Raw genomic sequence first — 27,650 nt, 5'->3', positions numbered from 1 at the left:
AGCTCAGCGGCCATGGCTCCGCGGCATGTGGGATCCTCCCGGACCGGGGCACGAACCCGCATCCCCTGCATCAGCAGGCGGACTCCCAACCACTGCGCCACCAGGGAGGCCCGGGACTCTGTATTTTAATTTCCTACCAAAAGTGCTATGTTTTAGTTGCGATTTTATGCACTCAGAAAACTGAGGATCAGAAGAATTATGTGATTCTCTCCTTTACATCCCTCGATAATTTAATAAGTCATAAAGCAAGTGAGAAACAGAAATCAGATTTATCAACGTAAAGTTGCAGTCTTATTCTTGGGGTTCCCCTGCCTTATTGTTTATGTACTGTTTCCAGGCCGAATTAATTTGCATAGGGTACACCATCATTAAAAATGCAAACATGAGGGCTTCCCTGGTGGCGCAGTGGTTGAGAGTCCGCCTGCCGATGCAGGGGACACGGGTTCGTGCCCGGGTCCGGGAAGATCCCACATGCCGCGGAGCGGCTGGGCCTGTGAGCCATGGCCGCTGAGCCTGCGTGTCCGGAGCCCGTGCTCTGCAGCGGGAGAGGCCACAACAGTGAGAGGCCCGCGTACCGCAAAAAAACCAAAAAAACAAAAAGCAAACATGAGATGTCAAACCTGCATAAATACCTTTATTTATAATTTTAGTCAGTGTAACTGATTTGACCAGGTGCCACGTGGTGATGGTAGAATTAGGAGCATCCTTTTAGTTGAACTTGATTTTGTAACAGATCTGAAGACTGAGTGCGGGTGAGGTACAATGTTATAGTTTAGGAGTGAATAAAATAGCAAAGGAAAAGTGAAGTCCATCTCAGCGGAAAACAGAGCTGGTATGATTATAATAAGTGACACGTCCCTTGAGGACTAAACAGCACCGTGTCTTAACGGGCTTCATGTTCGGAGAACGTGTCTTCTCGAGTTGTGTCTCTCCTGACACAAGTGGCTGTGAAAACGCAAGGATCTAGATGTAACTCATCAGGGCTGCGCATGTCACTGCAAAATCCTGCAGTCCCGTTGCCGAGGGTTGACGTTTCTTTTTGCTATGTGCTCATCTTGATCCAAATTCTGTGCGTACCAGTGGTAACTAATGAAAAAATAAATGTGTCTTCATCCCCAGGAGAAATAACACCCGGAACTCTAAATAAAACACTGTCAAATCCGTAACATTGGGCCTCTTTTTACCGGGAGGCTATAGCACCCGGAAGTCAAAACCTTAAATCAGTCATGTTAATCCTGGGGAAAAAAACCAGCAGCACCCTGGTCATTTAATCCTTATGAATCTGCTACAGTCCTCTGCATCTCCATCTTTTCTGTTCCCCATCTGGCTGACTCTTTACCCAACCACATGCAGCTAGATTTTTTTATTACTGTTTTTATTAGTTGCATTTGCAGAAAGAGAAGAAACACTTTTCACCCCCTAAATATTTATGACTTCCCAGTGAATGAATAGTTGGACTTCTCCTGTATTTGGAATGCTGGAGAGTGTTGGATTTTTCTGACTGAAATGGGAGAAGTGATCCTAATTTGTGATGCAAGCAAGTTAAGGTGAGAGATGAGAATCTCACACGAATGCATTGTAGTCACGGAATTCAGGCCCGCTATTAGCTGTGGAGATTTTTTTAATTAAACTTTTTTTTTTTAAAGCTAAGTATAGATTCACGTGGAGTTGAAAGAAAGAATAAAAAGAGATCTCCCCATATACACTTTATCCAATTTACATGTGTTAACGTCTTGTAAAACGATCACCAGGATATTGATGTTGGTCCAGTCAAGATACAGACCAAGTCCATCCCCACAGAGACCTCTCCTGCTGCCCTTTGATAGTCACACACTCTTCCTTTCTGCCCCTCCCTCCTTCTTACCTCCTGTCAACCACTAATCGGTTCTCCAACTCTATAATTTTGTCATTGCAAGAGTTTTATATGAACGGAATCATATAGTGTTAAAACCTCGTGGGATTGGCTGTTTTCACTCACCGTAGTTCAGTGAAGATTCTTCCAGGTTGTTATATGTTGGCAGTTTGCCCCGTTTAATTGCTAAGCAGTATCCCATAGTATGGAAACCACAGTCTGTTTGTCAACTCACCCACTAAGGGACATCTGGGTTGCTTCCAGTTTTTGGCTATTGTGAATATAGCTGCCAGGGACATTTGTCTACGGGTTTTTGGGTGAACATAAGTCTTCACTTCTCTGGCATAATTGCCCAGGAGTATAATTGCTGGGTCACATGGTAGTTTTTTTAAAGAAACTTTTTTCAGAGGAGCGATACCATTTTACATCCCCACCAGCAATGCGTAAGGGATCTAGTTTCTCCATATCCTTGCAAGTATATTGATGTTTTCACTATTTTATACTTTAGCCATTCTAATGGGTGTATGGTGATATCTCACTGTGGTTTTAATCTTCATTTCCCTAATGACTTATGACATTGAACATCTTTTTCTGAGCTTATTTGCCATCAGTATGTCCTCTTCAGGGAAATGTTTGTTCACATGTTTGCTCACTTTCTAATTGGATTCTTTGTGGGTTTTTTGTTAGTTTTGTTTCGGTTTTCTTACTGCTGAGTTTTGAGGGTTTTTTATATATTCTAGATACTAGCACTTCGTTGGATATGCGGTTTGCAAATATTTTCTCTCAGTCTGTACCTGGTCTTTTCATCCTTTTAACAGAGTATTTTACAAAGCAGAAGTTTTTAAAAAGACGTTCTTGTCAAATGCACATGGACAGTTCTCCAGAATAAACCATGTGTTAGGCCATAAAACAAACCTCAGTAAATTTAAAAGGATTGAGATCATGCCACATATGTTCTTCAGCTACAATGGAATGAAATCGGAAATTAACAGCAAGAGGAAATCTGGAAAGTTCCCAAAGAAGTGTAAAGTAAAGCTACTTAAACAACCAATGGGTCAAAAAACAAATCACAAGAGAAAATAAAAAATATTTTGTGATGAATGAAAATGAAAACATAATATATTAAAACTTACGGTGTGTAGCAAAAGCAGTGCTCAGAGGGAAATTCATAGCTGTAAATGCCTAAATTAAAAAATAAGAAAAATCTCAAATCAGTAAACTAGTCTTCCATGTTAAGGAGCTAGAAAAAGAAGAGCAAACTAAACCAAAGCAAGCAGACAGATGGAAATAATAAAGATTAAAATGGAGAGAAATGAAATAGATAATAGAAAATCAATAGAAATAATAAATTACACCAAAAGTTGGTTCTTTGAAAAGATTGACAAAATTGACAAGCCTTTACCAAGAATGACCAAGAAAAAAAGAGAGAAGACTCAAATTACTAAAATCACGGAAGTGGAGACATTACTACCAACATTACATAATTGAAAGAGAATTCTATGAACTACCGTGTACCAACAAATTAGATAACCTAGCTGAACTGGAGGACTTCATAGAAACACACACCCTACCAAAACTGACTGAAAAAGAAATGGAAAATCTGAATAGACCTATAACAAGTAAAGGGAGTTAATTGGTAATCAGAAAACTCCTAACAAAGAAAAGCCCAGGATGAGTTGGCTTCCGTCTGGAATTCTGTAAAATGTTTATTTTATTTATTTATTTATTTTTTTGCGGTACACGGGCCTCTCACTGTCGTGGCCTCTCCCGTTGCGGAGCATGGGCTCCGGACACGCAGGCCCAGCGGCCACGGCTCACGGGCCCAGCCGCTCCGTGGCATGTGGGATCTTCCCGGACCGGGGCACAAACCCATGTCCCCTGCGTCGGCAGGCGGACTCTCAACCACCCTGCCACCAGGGAAGCCTGTAAAATGTTTAAAGAAGAATAACATCAGTCCTTCTCAAATCTCCCAAAAAAGAGTGGAGGAAGGAATAGTTCCTAAATCATTCTGTGGGTCCAGTATTACCTGATACCAAAGCCAGACAAAGTCATCACAAGCAAAGAAAACCTTAGACCAATATCCCTTATGAATATAGATGCAAAAATCATCAAAAAATACTAACCCGGATGAAACTTGTGTATATATTCAACTTAAAAGGTGACAGTGTCCTTCTTTAGTGTCTGGCTGCCTTCTCGTCCAGATTTCTCTAATGCTGCCTGCAGCACGAAGAGAACTGTTGCAGGAAGGGGGACCCCTTCCAGGGCCAGCGAGTGGGCTCTTGTCTAACACTCAGAAATGTGTCTGAGGAGACACACGTGCTGACAAAGCAAGAGACTTTATTGGGAAGGGGCGCCCGGGCGCAGAGCAGCAGTGCGAGGGAACCCAGGAGGACTGCTCTGCCACGTGGCTCGCAGTCTTGGGTTTTATGATGATGGGGTTAGTTTCCGGGTTGTCTCTGGTCAATCATTCTGACTCAGGGTCCTCCCTGGTGGCACGTGCATCGCTCAGCCAAGATGGATTCCAGCGAGGAGGATTCTGGGAGGTTGGTAGGACATATGGACTGGCGTGTCCTCTCTCCTTTTGACCTTTCCTGAATTCTTCTGGTTGGTCGTGGCTTGTTAGTTCCGAGTTCCTTACCAGGACTTCCTGTTGTAAGAGAACTCATGCCAGTGGCTACTCTGGTGCCTGGCCAGGGCAGGCGGGTTCAGTCCGTGGTCCCCCTCCCAGAGCTACAGTCCATCCATCCTGGCTTTGCCGTATCAACAGGCATTCCAGCCAGTCACACTTCCCCATCAGAAATGGGAATACTTCTCCCACGAATTGTCTGTGTGGCGCTGACAAACTGGAACCTGAAGCAGTAGAATTAAGTAAATTTACTGTTAAATTATTTAAGCTCCTCAGATGAGGCCACATAAGAGAGAAGGTGCTGGATTTAGATGAGGGAGGCAAAGCTTGACGGGAGGGGACCAGCCCTGCCGTATTAACATAAGGAAGACCAACGTGCCGTATTAACATAAGAAAGGGATGCTTTGAGTAAGTCGGTTTCTCTGGGAAGACCAACGATATTACTAGACTCTTGGCCTGTGGCGCTCAGGACACAGCGTGGCCTAGCAATGAGCCTTGGCTTTGCCGGGCAGGGGCTAAGAGCACACACCGCAGACGCCCACCTGAGCACACCAGCATTCTGTAGTTCCCCTGAGATTGTGGAATGAGTCAGGAGCCCGCTTTTTCTCTGTGAGCAGCAGAACTGATGTTCATGCAATAGGACCGTGAAGACAGAAATCCAATTACTGAGCTAATTAGCACCTTTGAGTGGTAAGCACCACATTTATAGGAGGAAGGCACTGGAGATAAGCTCGAAGTACCCAGTATGGTTGACAGTTGGCCTTTTTAGAGAGTCTGGTGGCGAGCCAGAGGCCCTGGGGCACACAGGCAGCATAGCTTAGTTACCACTGATCAGAATTTAGCACTCTGCAGCCAAAGCCTTTTGCAAAGATAGCCTTCCAGTTAACATAGTTTTAGAAGGTGTTTTAATTCCGTAAGGAGTTTGGTAAATGACTTTCTTTTGGCTCAATCCCACTTTAAAAATTGTTTATTCTGCTGCTGAAAATTCCATTTGTCCTAGGTCTTAAGGTGAAATTAAAATTCCATTTAGGGACTAACTATGCCGACATGGGATTCCAGCCTTCATTAGAAAGAATTTTGTTGTTTGCTTTATTTTCTGCCACCCAGGCTCTTTTATTTTCAAAGCCCGTCTGAGGGTATTTGCAAGGAAACTGAAGCAGTAATAGAACATTGTGCTGGGGTTAATGGCCTTTTTGAGCTGTAACAGAATATTCCTCCTTTCCAACCCATCTGTAGAGTCTGTTTTACAAAACTCAAATAGGATCCTGCCTAGATGGTTCTCAAATATCTGAGACATAGGGGGAAATGGGAATACTTTTTTTTTTTTCTGAAGACAAACCTTCTGATTTATTTAAAATACAGATGCATCTAAGCATCTTTTTAATCTGCTCTGATTCCCAAGAGACAAGTTCATGAAAGAAGTCTGCATTCTGAGGTTTCTTAAGCACTAAAAAGTGCTCGTCATTTAGTTAATCACACGCAGTATGTCAACAATCCCATTGAAATGTTATCTAGAAGCAGTCTCCTTTTTTCTTAGCAGGTATTATCAGAGAAGAACACTTCAGAAGCAGTATTATCTTTGACTATTTATTTATTTTGTCAACAAATGGAGTGACTGCTGCGTGCCAGATGTCAGCAAAATGGTACCTCATGGTCCTTAGGGTCAGATGTAAGAGGCAATTTATCATGATGTAGTCAAATTATCATGTGAGAAATGGAATATTGCTGAGTATTTGGGTCTACTTTTCAAATTAATAAATGCAATATTCTTTAAAAAAAAAAAAAGGAAATGATGAATATTTCCTGCCATGTCAGTAAACAAAGGATGTAACAGTCATCAGCAATTGATGGTGAGCTGGTGAGCTCTGAGGGAACTCAGGGAGGAAAAGAATACCTGCCACCTAGCAGCCATCAGACTGCAGCCACTCCCTGCGGTGAGCCCTGAGGAAACTCAGGATGTGAAAATGCAGGATGCTGGCCCCAGAGAGCCGAGGTGCATATCAAAGGAATGATTTCAGTGAGCCCAGACTCTTGCATCTGCCCATACACAGAAAGGCGCTAAATTCCTTAACTTGAGATATCTGGTTTTCTTTAATTAGCAATAATCTTTTGACGTTCAGACTACCTGCCCTTTGTTGAAAAACTTCGATATATCCTGGCTACCCCCTCACCTCCTCCGAGCAGTGCTCCAAAGGAGAGGCATGAAAGGGCACACAACACGTGAATCTCACCCAGAGCAGGTGCCAGGCAGGCTTCCCTGAGAAGGTGATACTTAACTGGACGGGAAAGATTAGAGGAGTCAACGAGGAAAAGTGGGTGGAGCTGGAAAGGAAGTCCTCCACATAGAGGACACAGCAGGTGTAAAGGATGCAGGGGAGGGAGGGAGGGAGGGAGAAGGAGGTCAGGGCGTGTTGAAGGTGAGGAAAAAGAAAGCCAGGGTGGTTGGAGCACAGAAAGCAAAGGGCAGAGGGATGGCAAAGGCAGGGGCCAGGCGTGGTAAAGATCGGACCCTCATTGTGTTCAAACTTGTATGGTTTAGCCATATGAAATTGCCATTTTTGCAGGTCATAAACAGTTGAATGTCATCAGCTTCACGTAGTTGATGTCAGTTTCACATTTCATCCTTCAAGGTATGACGAGACCACCATTCAATGTCTGAAATAAGTCAAAGCTGGTCCGGCACAGTCCCTCCAAGCAGAGCAGACTGTTGCACTGATCAAGGGTTTTCGGGACACGTGAAGGTCAAGGGCCGGTGAATTTTACAGACATAAGTGGGCTGATACCCTCTGCAGGGCAGTCACTTGGGGAGTGACTGTTGACCCCTGAGAGGTCTGGAATGAGTCTGTCCCTCACCAGCTGACTTTCAGAAGCAAGGGGCCACCATGGGCTGGCTGGCTTGCTTACCAAAGCTGTAAGTTGAGGTGGGCTGTCATAACTGAAAAGGTTTAAAACTGGTTCTGGAGGCCACTGGTTACCATGGCTACAGACAATCCACCTTTTCCTAAGCTTATGAGAGCTGTTTTTATTCTTGTGGTTCAACCTAAGAAAGGTCTGTAAGAATGGGCCCAACTCTTGAAAGCAAGTCGTCTATTGAGACATAGACTACTAATCACGAATTTTCTGGAATCAATTTGAAAAGAAAGATAGCTATGTGTGCACTGCTCTGAAGTTCTGAAGGTGAGTGACAGTCCATTGGCAGTTCAAATGCTGGCTTTTATTTTGTGGACCGGGTGCTCAAAACTGATAAGGAAGAAAGCCAATCTCCCATATCCTAAGTGCTGGTTATCTCTTCCCTCTGTGTGTTTTCTGTATTTTTCCCTCCCTTCCAACCCCTCCGTCTTCCGACAGCCTTGTCAAAGTGGAGCAAACACCCTAATATGTGAGGTCCACCTCCCCTGCATTTCCCACTCACACAGCTGATTCTGTGAGCCAACTGTCATTTGGAGGGATCTAATCAGTACCTCTTACCCTTTTGTGGCCCCCTTCTAGGACAAGGCGCATGGATAATTCCAACACAAGACTGGTGGTCCAAATTGAAAAGGATCCAGGTAAGAGGATATCTTCCTTCTCTCTTTTTATTTATTTATTTTGTTGTGTAGATGGACTCCTTCAATCCAAAAAGGGGAATTAAGTACTCACTATCTTTTTAGTCATTGTGGAGACAATGCATGTCTTGGTAAATATGCTGACGGTAAAAATAAAACTGTGCAAATAGAACTGACCAAGTATCCTGATTTGGTTTAGAAATGCATTCCTCCATTATTTAGAAATGATTAGGTATCTTTTCAGTATTGAATGACCCTGTTAGTACATTTTAGTTTGTGTATGCTAAATGTCGAATATAGACAATAAACCTTGGTATTAGTCTTCTGGCAAAATTTGTTTTTGAAAAATGTAAGTGTTATGATGTCCTTAAAGGCAAGCAATTCCAGGATCCAGGATCCAGAAATCTTCAGAAACTTTGTACCACATTAAGCTATGGAAAGATTTACCTGCCAGAAAATTACTTTTCTCTTCCTGTAATCTATTTCACTTTTAACCATCTGACCTCTTTTTTCCTCATATCGGTATGCAAATTTCAACTATTCTGTATTTTTATCCACCTCACTCTCTCTCTCCCTTGGGCCAAAAATGTTGTCTAGGAAGAATTGTATCATGCTTATTAGCTATGTTTGAATTGCATATACATGATTCATTTGAAATCATAATTTGGAACTTGAAAATACCTGAAGAGACAGGTTTATTTTTTGTTTAACTTTATGTCAGCCCAACTTTGAGGGGGCATGGGTTGGGGTATAAGTATCTCTAATGTGGATCTGTGGGACTCTGTAACTTTGCAGGGCCATTGATATTAGGCATACGGACAGTTTCATAAGTGCATTGCACCTTTAGTTGTTCATAATTTTGTCTCATTTTAATCTAATTATACAGATGCGTGGTCATGGTGTTCTAAGCTCTCCACTTTTAGTGGTATAAATTCTTTTGTTTTATTCGAATGTCAAACAGTTTGAACAATTAAGCAAAAGTTAATTCTCTCATTCAGGCCTTTCCTTTAAAAGTGCTGGAGACTCAAAGTAATCTCTAATTAGTGTCTCAGGATGCATGCTGGTTCATCATAGAAAATGAATATCATGGCAGGTCAGGAAGGCTTCATCTGCATAGAAAGTTAAGCATACTGATACTTTATTAGACAACATGACATGACTCAGTCCATAGGGCAGTTCAGTTCTTTCCTATAAATGCACCAATTTCAATTCAGCTTTTAACTGGCATGAATGCCTAGCAATGATATCCATAGTTTGATAGTGTTATTTTGTAGATCTCTTAGCGGTGGATCAGGGATCTGCCTTATGTGGATGCACTTGGGGCCACTCTGCACCTTCCTGCACCTCCAGTCATGCTCTGGTTCCCAAGGGTACAGAGCAGGGAAGCTCCGTTCAGATCTCTAGGCTTTATCTCGAACTTCCCTGAATCTCTGTCTCTACTCCAATAGCTGGAAGGGGTCCTTGAACTTTGCTTTAGGCCTTTTCTCTTTGGGGCAACTCTATGCTTCTCTGACTTTCCAGAGCCAGAATTTACTCCCCAAAGAAAAGAAACTCTTAAAATAAAAGCACTGATGGCAAACTTTCCTCCTAGCCCCTCCCAGCACTTCTAACACCCCCAAGACCACAGACCAGGAGGACTTCCCAGTTTACCCATTCTTCTCAGAAAAGGTTCTGTCCTTCATTGTGAGAGATCTGACAGAGGAAATACAAGGAGTCTGGGCCCAGCAAGGAGATGACAAGAAATGCGCTACAAAGCCCCAGTTTCACGCCCCTGAGACACACTAGCTTTCCACTGGGAAGCAGGGCAATCCGTCACTCCATCTCCTTTGCTGTATCCTTCCTCCTTCTTGGGGTCCTGACCCACCCGATTCGAATGGCTAAGGTTAAACAAACAAGCAACAGTTGACAATACCAAGTCCTGGCCAGGATGCGGAACAGCTAGAATTCTCAGTCCCTGTGACGGGGCTGCAAAACAGTCCAGCCACTTTGGAGAACAGCAGTGCCACTCCTAGGGGTTGACTCAAGCGAAATGAAAACGTGTTCACATAAACTTCTGTTCATGAGTATTGTGAGTGGCTTTACTCATCATCACCAACACCGGAAACAACCCAAAGGTCCTTGAGCTGTTGAATGGATAAGCAAACTGTAGTAGCTGCATACAGAAGAAACAGAACAGACTGCTGCTGTATACCACAGTATGGATGAAACACAAATGCATCATTCTAAGTGGTGGTTATGTGACTAGAAGCATATGTCAAGACTCATAGGATTGGACACTAAAAAGGGTGAATTTTACTCTCTGTAAGTTATTCCTCAATAAGTCTGAGTTTGATATACATATATAACTTAAAAACAATAAATTGCCTCAATATATAATAATTTATATCTATGTATATAATATATAAAATATAGGTTTGTATATAATATATAGAGATTTGTGTATAGATTTGTATATAATATATACTACTAGTAATGGTTATGAATATTGTTGAATGTATATATATATATATATACTGTTTATTTTCTGTATATAATATATAATACTAGCAATAATTATATTGTAGAATATATGTATGTATGTATGTATATATGTGTGTGTGTGTGTGTGTATACACACACACACACACACACGCACGCACAGTTTATTATCTGTAAATTATTTCTCAGTGAAACCCTGGAGTCACTCGATGGGAATGTTCTCAGAGGCAAAATTTCTCTTAATGAAGCTGTATCATCTATGGTGTTATCTATTATTCAACAGATAGTTAGTGATTCTCTACTACGTGCTAGGAATTCTGCCAGTATTGGGATACAGAAATAAGCATATTGTCTTCCTTCACTGTCGGGTGCATTGGAGGAATCGAATGTTAATCAAATAACCATACAAGAAAACAGGAGTCAAATTCCAACTGTGACAAGTGCTTCAAAGCAGAGGGCCACAGTCCTGACAGCCTGTAACAGGGGACTTGGCCTGGCGAGGTGGTCAGTGACGGCTTCCCCGAGGTGGCTGTCGAGTGGAGGTCTGAAGAATCGTAGCGGTAATAAGTGTCTGCAAAGGCCTGGGGTGGGTGGGGGCCTGTGAGTCACTCAACTGAGAGAAGTTCTGTGTTGCTGAGCATGAAGGATGAGGAAGGGGTTAGTGGGAGGTGAGGATGGAGAGTGAAGTGGGGAGCAGACCGCACGGCGCCCCTGCTGTGACCGTACACGCTGGGTTGATCAGGGCTGTCCTAGCTTATTCCTATGAAGGGTAACTTATGCGACCCTGTTACAGGCGATGTTATAAAGTCGTCTCTATCTTAAGAGCCCTGAGAAACCACTTTGAATCATGGGCTGGGGGGTCCTGGATGGCACCTTCCCCTTTTCAGTCTGGAAAGCTTGTTCTGGCTGTGAGGTAGAGAATCGATGAGCAAGCGGGTCCCAGTGAAGATGCATAGGTGAGTCACATGACCACTGTGGTCATCTACTTGAGAAATCATGGAGCTTGGAATAGCGTAGGGGTAATGGGAATGGAGAAAAGTAGGAAGATGCAAAAAATACTTGAAGAAAGTAAAATTGAGAGGCTTGGGTGGGAAGGAGTGGGAAGAAAGATCCCTAGGTTGTGGCCGACTGGATGGTGGTGCCGTTGGCTGAGGTAGAGAGCGGATGTGGGGACCTGACCTGGACCACTGCGGGGGGAAGCATCTGAAACATATAAGAGATGTTAGGTCCATGAGGAAGTAGATGGGTCGAGAGCCCAGGCCAGAGATCTCAGCTGGAGGTAGGAATTTGTCAGGTGTCTCGTTTAGACAGGAACTCAATCCATTTGTGCAGATGACATTGACCAGAAAGAGTATAGCGGGAAGAAATAGGAGGGTGTCACCACCCTGACGGGCAAAGTGTCTGAAGATCTAATTCACCCCTAATCAAGTGACAGCTCCCTGTCTCCCAGGTCAAGCACGTTGGAGTCGGACTCACTGGGCATATTATTTCTCGTCCTGTCTTCAGGGAGCGATGGCAACAACCTCAATTCCATCTTTTACGAACACTTGACAAGGGCCCTCCAGGAGTCCCTCTGTGGAGACCTCGTCCTTGGCCGATGGGGTAACTACAGCTCTGGCGATTGCTTTATATTGGCTTCAGATTACCTCAATGCTTTCGTTCACCTGATTGAAATTGGCAATGGTCTTGTCACCTTTCAACTTCGGGGACTGGAATTCCGAGGTAAGAATCTCTTTATTGTCGAAGTTGTCGGAAGTCAGTCATTTGAGTTACTTATCATGCGAAGCTTTAATAAGAAGTCACCCTTAAAAAGGAAGAATGGAATGCCTGTCCTACAGAATGGGAATTAGGGAACTTGCTACAATCACTTTGTTCCATGTATTTGGATATAACTAAACCCCTGTCATCTGAGGTAATAATAAGGTGAAACGTCTGGTGTAAACCTTCAGAGTCGCAAGTCAGGGTTTTGGTTTCATTCCTTCTGGGAGAAACTCAGAAGCAATAAGAGGGTGTGGACCATATGGAACCTGTTCCTTGGGTTACGAGTGTCATGGTCTATTGTGGGTGAGTCATTTAGTGTCTCTTAGCTTTTTTTTTTTTTTTATCATCTGTAAAATGATAATAATAATAAGAATGGCTGCCTCATAAAGTCGTTGTGTGATTTAAATGAGATCATGTACGAGCAGGCACTACATGAATGCTTACTGCCCTGTGGTGACTGAGTTGGCCTGAATCTTGAAAGTGTGACTGGTTTTTCCATGAATCAGATGGCTGCAGTTGTGTCGCGATCACGCAGGAATCAGCATCACAGATGTACTCATGGGCCCGTCTCCTGGGTTCTTTGTTTATCCTTGATTCATACATGCCTTTCTCCAATACAGCCCTCCCTCTGTGTCAGGCAATGTTCTAATGCTGGGGATGCAATGAGCATGTGACCTTGAGTGTTACCCTCATGACGTGGAAAATAAACAAGTAGACAAATGAGCAGAGCAGTCACAGCTTGCAGAAAAGGTATAAGGAGGTGAATAAGGGTCTGTGACCGAAATCACTGCAGTGGGTGAGGAAGTGGTACATGAGATGGGATCGTCAGGGAAGGATCCTGAGGATAACAGGAAGAAGAATGTTCTAGGCCCAGAACTGGGAACTGCTGAATGTCTGAGTCGGGAGCAACCGGGTAGGAATGACCTGACCAGAGAGGCTGCGAGGCCGGGTCATGGGGGCCTCCTGGCCAGGGGGAAGGGCTGCATTTTTTTTCTGTGCACAGTGGGGAGCCATGGAGGGTTCTGGAAAGGGGGATGACTGACCTAGTTTGCACCTGAAGAGCTCGTTCTGGCAGCCGTGCAGAGAGGGTGCCAGAGGGGAACGAAAGCAAAAAAGGGGGGACCGCTTAGGAGTGTCCTGTAGTCACCCCAGCAGGAGAAGATGCTGGAGGCACAGACGTGCTAGGAGGCTCGGAGGTGGACGGGCCCACGTGTTGGGGTGAGGGAAGTCGGAGTGCTCAGGCTGCTCCCCGCTTTCTAGGTTGAGTGCCTGGTGGACAGGGGTGCGTTTACTGAAGCTGGGAAGCCTGAACGAGGAGCAACACTTTTGCATTTGAGGATGCAACCAACAGCTCCATTTTGGATACTTACAAATGCGCTTGATTCATCCAAGTGAATACGTCAGGTAGCTAGTTGGGCGTATGAGTCTAATATTCACTTGGGAGACGTTTATTCAGCACTGCTCGTATGTCAAGCACTGGCTTAGGTGCTTCGAGTACAGAAGTGAAGGCCCCGCCTTAAGGAGCTTGGAGCCTCGTCGCAAGGCAGACATGCGATGGGCAATTACTGCTCAGCGAGGTGAGTGTTAAGGTGGCACTGTACATGGGATGCTTGGGGCCCAGAGAAGGGGCACTGCAATCGGACTGGAGTCTGGTCAGCTCGACAGAGGAGGGAACAGCTGGTGTGATGACAAAGAGGCACGAAGGAGCCAGATGTGTTTTGGGAAGAAGGGGTCACAGAAAATGCTAGAAAGGTAAACAGGAGCCAGGTCATGGCCATCCAGAAGCTCACAGTGACAAAAGGACACTTTTCACCCAAGAACAAAGGCCATTACTTCACTTTTTAAGAACTATTACCTAAAGAGGATTCTTGTGCATCCTTAGAAATTCTAGGAATCTAATATAGGGAGCTTATTTTGGAAAAGGTTTTTGGGCTGAGGGAGTAATGATCAGATTGTACAGAAAAGAGAGGCAATGTTTCCCCGGCATTTTGCACAAATGCCAGAAAATGCCACGAAAGGTGGTGGAAATGAAGTGTCTCTGATGCAATAATGCAATAGAATTGCCTATTTTGAGAGCTTTCTGTTTTTCCCGGAATTCAAAGGAAGAACTTTTAAGGTTTGCTGAGTTAAATCTGAGTTATTGTGATAGCACAAGTTCTATGTGGCTTACAGCTTTCTTCGCAAGTTAACCCATCTTTGAATCGAAGGGGCTCAAAGTTAATTAGATTCTAGAAGTCCACCAGCAGGGGTTCTTTTTGTTTTGTTTTTTTTTTCGTTACATGGGCCTCTCACTGTTGCGGCCTCTTCCGTTGCGGAGCACAGGCTCCGGACCCGCAGGCTCAGCAGCCATGGCTCACGGGCCCAGCCGCTCCGCGGCACGTGGGATCTTCCCGGACCGGGGCACGAACCCGCGTCCCCTGCATCGGCAGGCGGACTCCCAACCACTGCGCCACCAGGGAAGCCCAACAGGGGTTCCTTTTTAAAAAAAAATTTTTTATTGATGTATAGTTGATTTACAGTGTTATGCTAATTTCTGCTGTACAGTAAAATGACTCAGTAATACACAGATATACATTCTTTTTTATATTCTTTTCCCTTATGGTTTATCCCAGGAGATTGAATATAGTTCCCTGTGCTCCACAGTAGGACCTTGTTGTCCATCCATTCTATGTGTAATAGTTTGCGTCTACTAACCCCAAACTCCTAGTCTGTCTCTCTCCCTCTCCCCCTCCCCCTTGGCAACCACAAGTCTGTTCTCTATGTCTCTGAGTCTGTTTCTGTTTGATAGGTAAGCTCACTCGTGCCACATTTTAGATTCCACATATAAGTGATATATGGTATTTGTCTTTCTCTGTCTGACTTACCTCACTTAGTATGATAACCTCTAGCTGCATCCATGTCACTGCAAAGGCATTATTTCATTCTCTTTTATGGCTGAGTAGTATTCCGCTGTACATATGTACCACATCTTCTTTATCCATTCATCTGTCGATGGACATTTAGGTTGTTTCCATGTCTTGGCTGTCGTGAATAGTGCTGCTATGAACATTGGGGTGCTTAAGTATTTTTGAATTATAGTTTTGTCCGGATACATGCCCAGGAGTGAGATTGCTGGATCGTATGGTAGCTCTACTTTTAGTTTTTTAAGGAACCTCCATACAGTTTTCCATAGTGGCTGTACCAATTTATATTCCCACCAATAGAGTAGGGGTTTTTAATCTACCACAGTGAATGTTTTGGTCTCACCTGATACGAATCGTTTTCTTTTTTGACTTAACCATTCATGTCTAGGGCTGGCAACCAGCCCTGGCCCCTTCGTGCACTCAGCCTCCAATGGGCGGGATGAGGCATCTTCACAGCTAGGTGGTCTCTGGGCTCCAAAGGGGGGAACACAAACACTGCAAGGCCTCTTATGGCCCAGCCTCCAGGACAGGCACCGAGTCACCCCTACCATCTTTCATCGACCCCAACCAGTCCCAAATACAGCTCAGATTCAAGTGGTAGAAAAGGGGCCCTGTCACACTGCACGAGTCACTGGGGGCCAATCTTATAACAACATACCAGACTCCAGAAACGTCACTGGGTGAAATATGGAAGGAAGCTGGGGACCAACATAGATGTGTTGGGCACAAGACAGAGGCAGTGATCGTGTAAAGTGATTGCCCAGGAATGATGTCTTGAGAAAAAAAGCCAGCTAGCCTTCCCCGATGCCCCTCACTCTTGTACAATACCTCTTCTTTGACCTAGTTCTGCTGGAGTTTGGAACACAGGGCTACTGAGAGGTCATATACCTTGACGAAATCTAAATTACGCTTTTGTTGCAGGAAGAAACCAGTTGACGTAAAAAGCCCGTTCTGTTTTCTATCTCTTTGCACCATCCATTACCGTATTCCCAGGGAAGATCTTATTTTCTTTTTCCTCTTTGGGTATTTCTGCAAGATATATTTTTAGGACTTCACTTTTCTTTCCGTTTTCCCATTTTCCCAAATAGCAGGCTTTATTTTGGTCAAATTTTCACCTCCTGCAGCACAACCTGGGGCAGTCAAAATACAGATGCGTTAGACCTCTCTCCTGAAGCGTACCAAAGCCACCAGTGAACAGATGAGCTGCTCCCAGCACAAGTCAACTCTGACTCAGGAAATGAACAGTACACCCTAGAGGAAGCGTCCGCAAGGCCAGGGGGAAGGAACGTGCATCTGTCTTTCTCTCACTGAAAGGGATGCGTTTGTATCCATAGGAATTTTTAGTTGCAAATGACAGAAATCATCTCTGGCTAACTGAAGCAGGAGAAGGGTTTATTGGAAGCTATTACACAGGGCACAGACTCGCTGAGATGGCTGGGGAAGCAGGCTTGGTGGCTATCACGCGAGAGCCTGAAATCACATGGCGGCGCTGAGCCTGGGAAGGGGTTGCACATCAGCTGGTGGACCCAGCACTGCCCTCACGTCACTGACGTCATGACCCTGGATACTGGATGCTACTGCTCTTATCACTTCTGCCCCCAAAACAGGATGAATGGCCTCTGCCACCACCTCCCTTCCCTTCCAGAACGCTTTCCACACGAGCCCTGCTTCTTTGTGTCGCTAGCTCATGCGTCCACATCTGGTCTGGGTGCGTCTGACGGATAAGTTGCTGAGATCGCACGCATGTGCTCTAGATGCAAAGGAAAGGAGTACAGAGAGGGTCTGACTTCTCAGTTCCTGTAGTAGGAGGTGACGACTCCCTCTCGCCGAGACTTATAACATGGGTACATTCGTTGCTGTCCTGCTAGTTGCTGTAATAGTTGAGTCCCAGATCTCAGGGGCTGACACAATAGATGTTTATTTTGCATTCACATAGAGTCCGATCAGTGAGAGGAGGTGGTGGGGTGAGGGGATGGTACCATTCCACGCTGCCAGGGATCTTGGCCAGTAGAAGTTCTGCCTACTCCCTAGAGCACTGCTTTCGGGGTCACCCTGGGCTTCAGTGTCAAGCTGGCAGAGAGTGGAGGATTGCATGGAAGATTGTTATGGGCCAGTTCTGAACCTGGGATGCATCATTCGCTCTTAAATTCTGTTGTCCAGAATGGACATGACTATTGCGTTGGCCGAAAAGTTCCATAACATCTTATGGAAAAACCTGGACGAACTTTTCGGCCAACCCAATGTAAGAGAAATGTTGTCTAGCTGAGTACCCGGGAGAAAAAGCAAAAAGGTTTGGTGAACAGTTAGCTGGTCTCCTGCACTGTGGGTAGTTTCCAAACAGAATAGGGATTCAGATCCTGGGTAGCCCAAAAGGTTGATCAGGGTTCATGGCACATCCTATCTCCACTGGATGGTACTGTGGTGAATGATTGATACCAATTCAAATCAAGGATACGAGCAAAGAAGCCACGTTCTATTCTTCTTTTGGCCTATGCATCCCAGAATAGAAATACAATTTTTTGTTGCTGCGCGTGTAATGAAACGGGATTGTACAGCTGCTCTTGGGCTTATGAATATCCCTCGCGTTTACCCAACCGGAGAGCCTTGTGGGAAACCATTCAAGAGTTGGCAGATTAATCACTGACTTTAAACCTAAGTCGAGGGAACGGATAATGCACTTTAGAAGGTCCAGAGTGTGAGGGGCACCAAGTTCAAGCCTTTGCAAAAGAAATGGAATCTGTTGGACTGGAAAACCCATTTAACCATAATCCGAGTAGGTGGGCACAGAAAGAAGGGAAAGTGAGAACTGATTATCTGTGCAGTCCATGTCTGTTCTCTGTTAGTCACCCAGGTGACCTAGGTGGATGGCTTATTTCTCTAAAAGAGGAGAAACGTGAATGAGGAGGACAGAGCTGCCATCAGGAGCAGTCAGGCAACTTGAATACTGTCTTTAGAAACGAAGAAGAGAAGAACCAAGCATAGGAGCAAAAATAAGGGCATTGCAGGGAATCCTTTATGACACACAAAGCGCTGTCTCACCTGTGCAGGTGCCTCTACCCTCAGAACGGCCATAATCCCAACACTTCCTCCCCTTTAACTAATGGGGAAATCCAGGCTCCCGGAGATGAATTCTTATCCGAGGCTCACAGCTACTTAGTGGTAGAGTTGGGCAAACCCACACGACTCTCTTAACTTCTCTTTCTACCTGACCATTTCGTGTTTTTACATCCTTCCTTTCAGGTATTTGTCTGAAATTTGGACTGTGGTGTTCATTCGGTTTACTAAACACTAAGTAACTGGGGTATAATGCCTTCAATCACCTGTATAGCCTTTTGCAAAAGTTCCATATCATTTTCCCAGTTGCACAGAAAACTCCACTTTAGGTCAGGATGTTCAACTGGGCACACCCGCGACTTGGCTTCTCAGAGTGTCAGTTCCTTCATCTAAGCCTCGGTGTGATTATAAGTTCTTTCCAGCTCTGACGGCCCATCAGTCCGGGAGATATCAAATGCTTCCACCATATCACCACTGGGGGAAAGTTGAACTTCTCCCTGCTGGAGTTTGTTATAATTTCCTCCCAGGGAATAGGTGTTGCTGGTAGATAGTGCAGTGCTTGGAACCACGGCTGGTGTCAAGGGGGGACGTTAAGTAGCTGCTGGCTTCCTGCTGGTACAGGGTCACCAAAGGCAAGGTGGACATGCCTAAGCGTTAGTCCACCAGCTGAGGATCGGATCGGGCATCAGAAGCATTTCCATGACGACGAGGCGGCGTGGAGGAATTTCAGGCCAAGGGAAGAGGAGGGCTTGCTATGTGGCAGGTGATGGAATCCGAAGGGCTGGGAGGATGGAACCCGTGGTGGGGCGTTAAAGAAAGAGCGTGAGCGTGGGAGGAGGATGGGGTAGGGAGGTAGCCCATCCCCAGCATGAAGAGCGCGCTTGAGGTCAGCGATCATGACTTTAAAAGAAGACCCGTTAAGATTGCTTGTATTTTTCTCTAAGCCACATCCAGCTTCATGGGTGCAGGTGTGAAGGGCAGAGGTGGAGTTAATCAAGGTTGGGGTTGAGCCAGATGACTGTCGTGAAGGCAAGGACAAGGGTGTGAGAGTGATTTTGATGCCTGGCCGTGGAATGTAAGCTGAGAAAGAAGGCGGGGGAGGGTGTGAGAGAGGTGGAAATACCACCTGGGGAGAGGACTTCCGGGATCTGGGGAGGGTACCAGGATGGTTGAAGTTGAAAGGGTAAAGGAAATGGTTGCGGGAGATGACGAGGTTTGGAACAGATACTTACAGAGGGGAAGCACTTTGGGGTAATCGGGGTCCAGGGTTACGGTCGGATGGAAGATGAGATCATTGGAGGGTGGACGTCAGGTCAGGACGTCGGAAGGAGCATCTCGGTGGATGCTGAAGTCCCAAGAGTGATGGCAGGAGGTGTGTTGCGGAGTGGCAGCGAGCCCAGGAGGTACGTTGCAGAGTGACAGCGAGCCAGAGCCAGCATCTCCACGGAAGGACTGGATGTAACCTAGAGGGGCTGAAGAGGATGTCAGCAAGAGAGGGTGGGGCAGGTCCAGTGTGTCCCCTGAAAGCATCAGCTGGAAGTACTCCTGGGAGGCATGTTCAAAGCACTCGGTCCCACTGGGGAGCACCGCAGACCCACTGGGCAACAGGAGGGGCCATCCTTCCAGCCGAGCGCCTAGAAGAGAGGGGAGTACATTCAGAAAAGCTGGGAAATATATCATGAGCCCCAGGGGGTGCACAGAGAAAGAATTTCAAGGGTCTGTGGCCTGGGTGTGGAGGAGGTGATGATTACGATGGGGTCAGAAAATGTAACTTCTAGAAAAGTGTGGGAATTCGACTGCAGGGCTCCCTGGGCAAATGGCTTGAGCTGCAGTGAAACAATATTTTCTCATGGGACGATGAAGCGGATTCTGTCATCTGAGGCTGCGTCACATGCGTGGAAAGTTTCGAGGCTGCTGAAATGAAATCTATTTATGTGTGTAGATATGCCTGCAGCCTTCAATATCCTTGTTAGTATAGGCCTGCTACGTTTTATCACAGTAAGATCTGTTTTCCAAAAATCATCTTAGGGGAGATCTTAGGAAATTATGTGTATTTATATATACAGACATATATATGTCACATATTTATTTATTGTATTACATATAATAAATATATATTTAAGAGTTATTTGATAAAGTGGGTTTTTGGAACACTCAAGAAAAATGATATCAGAAATGCATCATGTTATGTGGACATTTACCTCTTTTATCATTTGTGGAACTACATTTTTCTCTGCTGATTTATTCATTTCTCACTATTTCCTTGCAATGAATGATACTGCATTTGTATATATTTTCTACATTCCCATGTGATCAAATATTTCCAGTTTTTGTTCGTGTCCTAGTTCAAACAAGAAAACGTAACCAATGCAGATTACTCTGTCCTTTTATTTAAAACAAAGGGGCGGCGGTGAAAACGACGTTTGCTTTTAGGTGTTTGTATGTGTAGATTGTGAATGTTTGCCATCAGGATGAGATGCTGAGCATGTGGCCACACATGGTGGGCAGTCAGTCAGTGTTTGTTGATAACAAAACAATAAGTAATCGCTTGAAACCAAAGCCAGTTTACTTTCAGTGTTCTCGCACGGTTTGTACATTTCAGTTTTTTATTCCTACATGCTATGAAAAATTGACTAAGCCAGGTTCTAACAGGCTGTGGGACCCTCGAAGGATGGGCCTCCTGCCTCTCTCCCCGTGCACTGACGGGCTCATAGAGGGATGCCAGGTAGAGGTTGGTTGAGGGAGGAAGGAGAGACAGTCCGAAGTTTCTTGAGCACCAATTATGTGCCAGGTACCATAGTAAGCCCTTTGCATATATTATCAGAATATTCTTCATAAGCAGTCTATATAGCAAGTAGGTTTTTTTTTTTTGCGGTATGCGGGCCTCTCACTGCCGTGGCCTCTCCCGTTGCGGAGCACAGGCTCCGGACGCGCAGGCTCAGCGTCCATGGCTCACGGGGCCCAGCCGCTCCGCGGCATGTGGGATCTTCCCGGACCGGGGCACGAACCCGCGTCCCCTGCATCGGCAGGCGGACTCCCAACCACTGCGCCACCAGGGAAGCCCGCAAGTAGGTATTATTATCTCTCTTTTAGACATGACATAATTGGGTGAATGAGGTTTAGTAAGTTGCCCAAGGCCACAGAGTCACCAGTGGTGGCGGAGGGGTAGACGCCTAGATGTGGCTGACTCCAAAGTCCATGACCTTTGTAGTAAACCCCTCTGCCTTGGAGGGAGGAGGGAAGGAAGGAAAGAACAAAGGAAGGAAGAAAGGAAAGATAAATAAGGAGACAATATGGGAAAAAGAGAACGAGTAACCATTTTTTGGTTGTTGAAATTCAAAAATAAAACTTTTACCTGAATATGCTGCTGTGTTAATATGGCATCACCTCTTTTAGCAGCTCAGTTTCTTGAACTGCCAACTGCCTTAGAAAGCATGAAACCTGGACGGAAAGCAAAGGCATAGTTAGTTATCAGGACGTAACCCCACATTACCATTGGGTCTGGAAAATATCCAAAACAATGAGATATATGTTCCTGTCTGTGTGCAATGTTATCAGCCATTTCATAGTTAGGCTAACACCCCATAATCACCAGCCTACGGGGACATTTTAAAAATATCTGGGTAACCTAATCTTATCTAAAATTAATCCAACCCAAATGCTTATCCTAACTGGCTAATCCACATAGAGCCATAGCTCTCACTAATCTTGGAACTAGCTAGAATTCTGTCTTCTCTATGGCAACATCTAGGTCATTAGCAAGTCTTTACTTCTTTTGTCTACCCAGCTTGAGGAAGCTGTTAGGTCCCTAGGTTCCAAACTTCACCCAGGAAATAACAGGTTCTCCACTCAGAATTCCTCAACGCGTATTTTTCTTCATTTCAAATTGTGTGACGTGTTAGTAAACAAGACAAAGCCCTGCTTGTCCAGATAGCAAGTCTGGGAAAGGAGAGGGGCTTTCTTGGTGAACATTAACAGAGTCTGCATACTTTAACTTTCAACACTCAAAAAAAAAAAGTTTGTGGGAGAAAAGCAAGATAATACAACTTTGAATTAAATATTAATCAGAAAGGGACCAACTCAGTAAGGTTGAGTGCATTGGTTTTCTCATGGAAATGAAACAGGCTGGAGGGAAGCATGTCATTCACAGGTATCATTATTATGTATATTTCAACTTTTCTTATCCTTCATACCTGCCCAGTGTAAGTTTCCCTGTGCACTGCATGACTTTGTTTATTTGATTTTCTCCTGTGGGCTGGTAGAAAAAAGTAAATTCAGGGAACTTTTGCTTGTAATTGGTCAAGGCTCATGAGGCACTGTGTGATAAGGGGAAAATACTGATTTTTAAATTCAAAAGACCAGACCCTTCTACTGGACAAGTTGCTTTTAAGACTCAGTGTCCTTATTTTTAGTAGAAAAAATTACGTCTGCATAACCAGGTTGATGTGTGCAATCAGTGAGATGCTATCAGAGAAGTCACTTTTTAAGTTGGTATGTATCCCGTAAATAGATGATGTATTGAAATAAAAATTCTCTGAGAAAAACTGTTAGACCACATTCAAAATCTGTCCTGCCAAACAGGTCATGAAAGAAGTTGTATTCCTGTGGACAGATCTTAAAGCAAATTGAGGGTCCTTGGGAGAGAAAATTGTTATAATAAAAAACCTCTGCTATCCGCACAAAATCAAATGTGCTATAAACTATTTTAACATACTTTTCTTCCACTGCACACTGAGCAAATACACTTCTCCTAGGTTCTCAGTGTGACAATTAAAAGACACTCGGGTCGAATGTGGCCGAAGGAATGGAAATTGGGACTGGGGAGAAATTGTCCAGTAAAAGAATAAAAAACTAAACTCATCCAGTGTCTCGACCGGCCAACCCTGTTCCTTGTTTTAGTTCTGCTCTGTGACCATTTCTCCATCTTTAAGGTTAGATTAATTTAAAGGGGGTGATTATCAAATGGATGTTTAGCAATTAGCAAGTAGGAAGTATAATGGGACAGCTTTACATATAAACAGACTATTGTTATAATAAGTATTTCTTTCCAGAAATTAAACCTGGTGATGTCTAGCAGATACAGGGTCATCTCCCAGGGCAGGTCGCTGGGGATAGATGACCTGCATGTTCCTGTAGCCTCATGTTCTAAGATTCCGTCCCAGAGAACTAGCGTGTGGTAGAGGAAGGGCTGAGTAAGACACCTCCATGACAGTGACGCTGCAGGAGAAATTTTGGGGGAAAAATTCCACCGTGACCTTCTAGAAATGTCAATCCTTCAAAAATGTTTTTTTTTTCTTTTTTTTTTTGGCGGTACGTGGGCCTCCCACCGTGGTGGCCTCTCCCGTTGCGGAGCACAGGCTCCGGACGCGCAGGCCCAGTGGCCACGGCTCACGGGCCCAGCCCCTCCGCGGCACGTGGGATCTTCCCGGACCAGGGCACGAACCCGTGTCCCCTGCATCGGCAGGCGGACTCTCAACCACTGCACCACCAGGGAAGCCCCCAGAAACTTTTAAACAGCTTTCTCTGACATTATTTCATTTGGTCACAAAATGGCCCTTGATCTAACCAACTAGCAAGAAGTAACGATAGAGTTCCAGCCTGAAGAAAAATGTTCTGGAAGTCCTCGTTATGACATGTATTATGTGTATTACTGTATTATGAGGGGCACTAAGAATGCATCTCCAGCAAGCGCTCGCAGGGCTAAGCCCTGTCTCTCACATCTTGTGTTTCCAACGTGCAACGCACGCTGGGCTGTGTGAGGTCCCAGTGTTCAGGGAAGTGAACTGTTTTGTACTTAGCAATGACTATATCTGATGGCCTCCTCCTTTTGTGGCCCTGAGCAATTCAGGAACGAGCTTATCTGTGGCCTCAGAAGGAAATACATTTTATTTGATAATAGTCCAACACACATCCCAAAGTGTGTGTCTGTAAATCCCACTTGAAGCTTGAAAAGCATTGGCTCAACCGTATCTATGCCTACTTCTCTTCCACTCCATGAGCAGGGACTGGTTGTACTTGCAGGACAATCTAAACTGCTCTCTGTCAGCCCCTCCTGGTGACCTCATTGCTTGGCATACGGAAAACACCAGCCTGGCACGTTGGGCTGATGAAGGCCGTGGCCATTTGAAAACTCAGCTCAAATAAATCTCTAGTACAGTTATTTTAAACCATTATTAGTGGATAAAAGTAAACATAACAATGTTGATGATATTTGGGGTTTTCTGTGGAATCCAGTTGCCAGAGTCTTTGGGACAACACACATCAGATAAGGAGAAAAACTGTAGGGCTGGGAGGCCCAGTCTTTAAAATATGTTGTGCATTTGGGCTTTAATGTGCCCGTTCTTGCTGGAAGGTTGTAAACAGGCTGACATTCTTTGAGCGCAGCCTTGCTGCTTCAGGGGACCATTTTTAATGCATCCCTTTGAAGTCCCCGGCACATAATGGCTCCCCCTCTCCATCATTTCCTCTGACCTCTTGGTAAACAGCCTGGACCCTGGTTTCAGTCCCCAGCGCTTTTCACCTGAAATGGGACTGTGGGTGGCTGATTGCCCCATCTCCAGTCTCTCCTCTTTACTCCCCCAAGGCTGTAGGGGAAGGTTTCTTAAGTGCAACTTTCTTCCTGTTTCCTTGGGATTTAAAAACCCCTGTGGCCTACCTGTCACCTAGAGAATGAAGTTCAAATGTCTCCATAGGACTCAACTTCCCACTCCAGCCGGACTGCCCTGAGCCTCCCCTCCCCTCTTCAAGGATCCTGGCCCAGGCTTCCCAGCCAGGAGGGCACCTCCCCGACTTTTGTTTGCCAGCCCGCCCTCCGTTTCTCACATCGCACAGGCGTTCTCCTTTGGCTTCCCAGCTTTCCCAGGAGAATGTCACCTCTACCTCCAGCTTGGTGGACCACTGAAGCAGGAGTGCCTACGCTAACCAGCCGCACAGAATAGCTACACTCCTGTGCTCGTCAGAGAGGACATTGAAATTCACTGCCCCTCAATGCACAGTAACTGTCAAAACTAGCTGGAGATTGGACCTTCCCGGCGGTCCAGTGGTTAAGACTCCATGCTTCCATTGCAGGGGGCACAGGTTTGATCCCCGGTCTGGGAACTAAGATCCCGCATGCCGCACAGCGTGGCCAAAAAATAAAAAAATAAAGCAATAAAAAACTAGGTGGAGAGAAATGGTCCATATCAAGGATTTCCTGAAAGGTGTGATGTCCCAGTCCTCCTGCATCCCCACAGTCTACCCTCGGGTGACACCAGACCTCTGGAGAACCACATACCTAAAGCTGAATTATTTTGGCCACCTATAGAAATTTTTTAACTTGTACTTTGGCCATATTAGAACAACTCTGGAACATCGTGACTGTACCTGCCATGCAATGCCGAGAAGGATGATGGTCTCCATACTGTACTGTACAGTGTTCTCTCTTATGAGGGTCCTGGGGATGTCATCTCTCTGGTGTCTTAGCCAGAAATAGCTATGATCCTTCCAAGCAATTATTTTGTTTTCGTCTTAAGGACACGAGAAACTCCTCAAGTTACCTTTCTACATTGCTTGCTAGAAAGCCTGAGTGAAATCAGTGGCCCACCTTTAGCAAATATATAGGACATCATAGAATGAAGTGAAGGTCTCTTGACATCCTTCTGGCTTCATCATATTTTTCCTGTCCCCATTGCCACTTAAATTTTATCATTTGCTTTTGTACTGTGTATGCCTTTTTATTATTTATTTATTTTATAAATTTATTTTTTATTTATTTAGTACCTTTGGCTGTGTTGGGTCTCCGTTGCTGCGTGCGGGCTTTCTCTAGTTGCGGTGATGGGGGGCTACTCTTCGTTGCGGTATGCGGGCTTCTCATCGTGGTGGCTTCTCTTGTTGCAGAGCACGGGCTCTAGGCACACGGGCTTCAGTAGTTGTGGCGTGCGGGCTCAGTAGTTGTGGCACACGGACTTAGTTGCTCCGCGGAATGTGGGATCTTCCCGGACCAGGGCTCGAACCCGTGTCCCCTGCATTGGCAGGTGGATTCTTAACCACTGCTCTACCAGGGAAGCCCCTGTGTCTGCCTTTTTGAATGGACTTCATTCCTTTTTGGAATTTAGTATGAATAAGTAAGCCAGGCCTGGCCAGTCACTGGTAAGGATGCCCAGTGGTTCTTAAAGGGAGGCAGTCTTGCCCCTTCGGCAACAGGGAAAGGGAGGAGGAAAGGGTCAGGTAGCCAGGAGAAGATTACCTCGCACAGCCGCAATGGCTGCCCCTCATTTTGGCTGCACTCTGGAAATTGATGCATATCCTGTGTGCAAAGTATCTGGGATCTACTAGACACACTGTCAGTTCAGACACTCAATTTTCACAGCTTTCATGAGGCACGCTCATCTATTAGGATGAAGAGACTCCAAGATACTCTTAAAATTCATTTAAAATATTTATTTATTTATTTGCCTGCATCAGGCCTTAGTTGCAGGACACGGGATCTTTATTGTGGTGCGCAAGCTCTTCATTGTGGCATACAGGCTTCTCTCTAGTTGTGGCACACGGGCTCTCTAGTTGCGACGCACGGGCTGAGTTGCCCCCGTGACATGTGGGATCTTACTTCCCTGACCAGGGATCGAACCCACGTCCCCTGCATTGGAAGGCAGATTCTTAACCACTGGACCACCAGGGAAGTCCCTGAAAATTCATTTTAAAAATGGTTATTGAATGCCTTCTATGTCCCACTGACTTAGGCCATGAGAACACAGCAACATGAAAGGTGCCAAGAGTTCGGTTCCATGGAAACTCCAGAGACAGCCATCCGGGAAAGGTCACAGTGTAGGGGCAGCAAACCTCTGGCCTTCCCTTTGGAGGGAATGTGCTCTAAACCCAGGGAGGCTCTCTGAGAAGGATATGGGCCTGATTTGCATGTGAACAGCAAAATTTGCGCCTTTGCAGACATGACTGGGTTTCATTATTTTCATATTCTTTTACAATGTGAACCCAACTATGAATCTTTTGTTCCTAAGAAAAGGCACCAAGACCTACCTGAACTGAGTATTTATTAAAAACCTCAGGCAGTTACAGTGTCTCTACCAAGCCTAGCAGTCCTTCACAGCAAACCCCTTCCTCAGTGGTCCTCTTATCAGTGTAGAAATGAACCCCTGCTTCTCACAAAGGATGGTGCTAACTTATTTCCTTCAGATGGTAGAAATCCAAATTCTGCATCATCTCATGTACTCATAAATACACACACACTCCTTCCAGTTTGATGTAAAACAAGCAAACAATGCTGGCATCAGCCCAATACGATAAAATGAGTGACCTGGATGGAGAAAAAGGAAGGAGGGGAAAAAAAAAACCCTCGAGGCATGTCATTTAAACAGTTTTGCTAATCTGTTTGAGGTGAAGGTCCCCCTTTATGCTTCTCCTTGGTGAAATCTCTTACTTCTTTCACTGGAAGAGCG

General features: G+C 45.1%; 1 protein-coding gene across 1 annotated transcript in view; it reads left to right on the top strand.

Moving 5' to 3' along the window:
- PCNX2 (pecanex 2) overlaps positions 1-27,650 on the top strand; it is a 277,088-nt gene that overhangs the window by 206,797 nt on the left and 42,641 nt on the right. Inside the window, exons 24-25 of the mRNA XM_007466993.1 lie at positions 7,968-8,026; positions 12,008-12,223. Of these exons, the coding sequence (XP_007467055.1) occupies positions 7,968-8,026; positions 12,008-12,223 (275 nt within the window). The remainder of the gene's footprint in view (positions 1-7,967; positions 8,027-12,007; positions 12,224-27,650) is intronic.

The sequence above is a fragment of the Lipotes vexillifer genome, unplaced genomic scaffold (assembly GCF_000442215.2).
Source record: "Lipotes vexillifer unplaced genomic scaffold, Lipotes_vexillifer_v1.1 scaffold410, whole genome shotgun sequence".
Taxonomy (NCBI): Eukaryota; Metazoa; Chordata; class Mammalia; order Artiodactyla; family Lipotidae; genus Lipotes; species Lipotes vexillifer.
The sequence above is the reverse complement of the archived record's forward strand: the minus strand, read 5'-3'. Positions and strand labels throughout refer to the sequence as shown.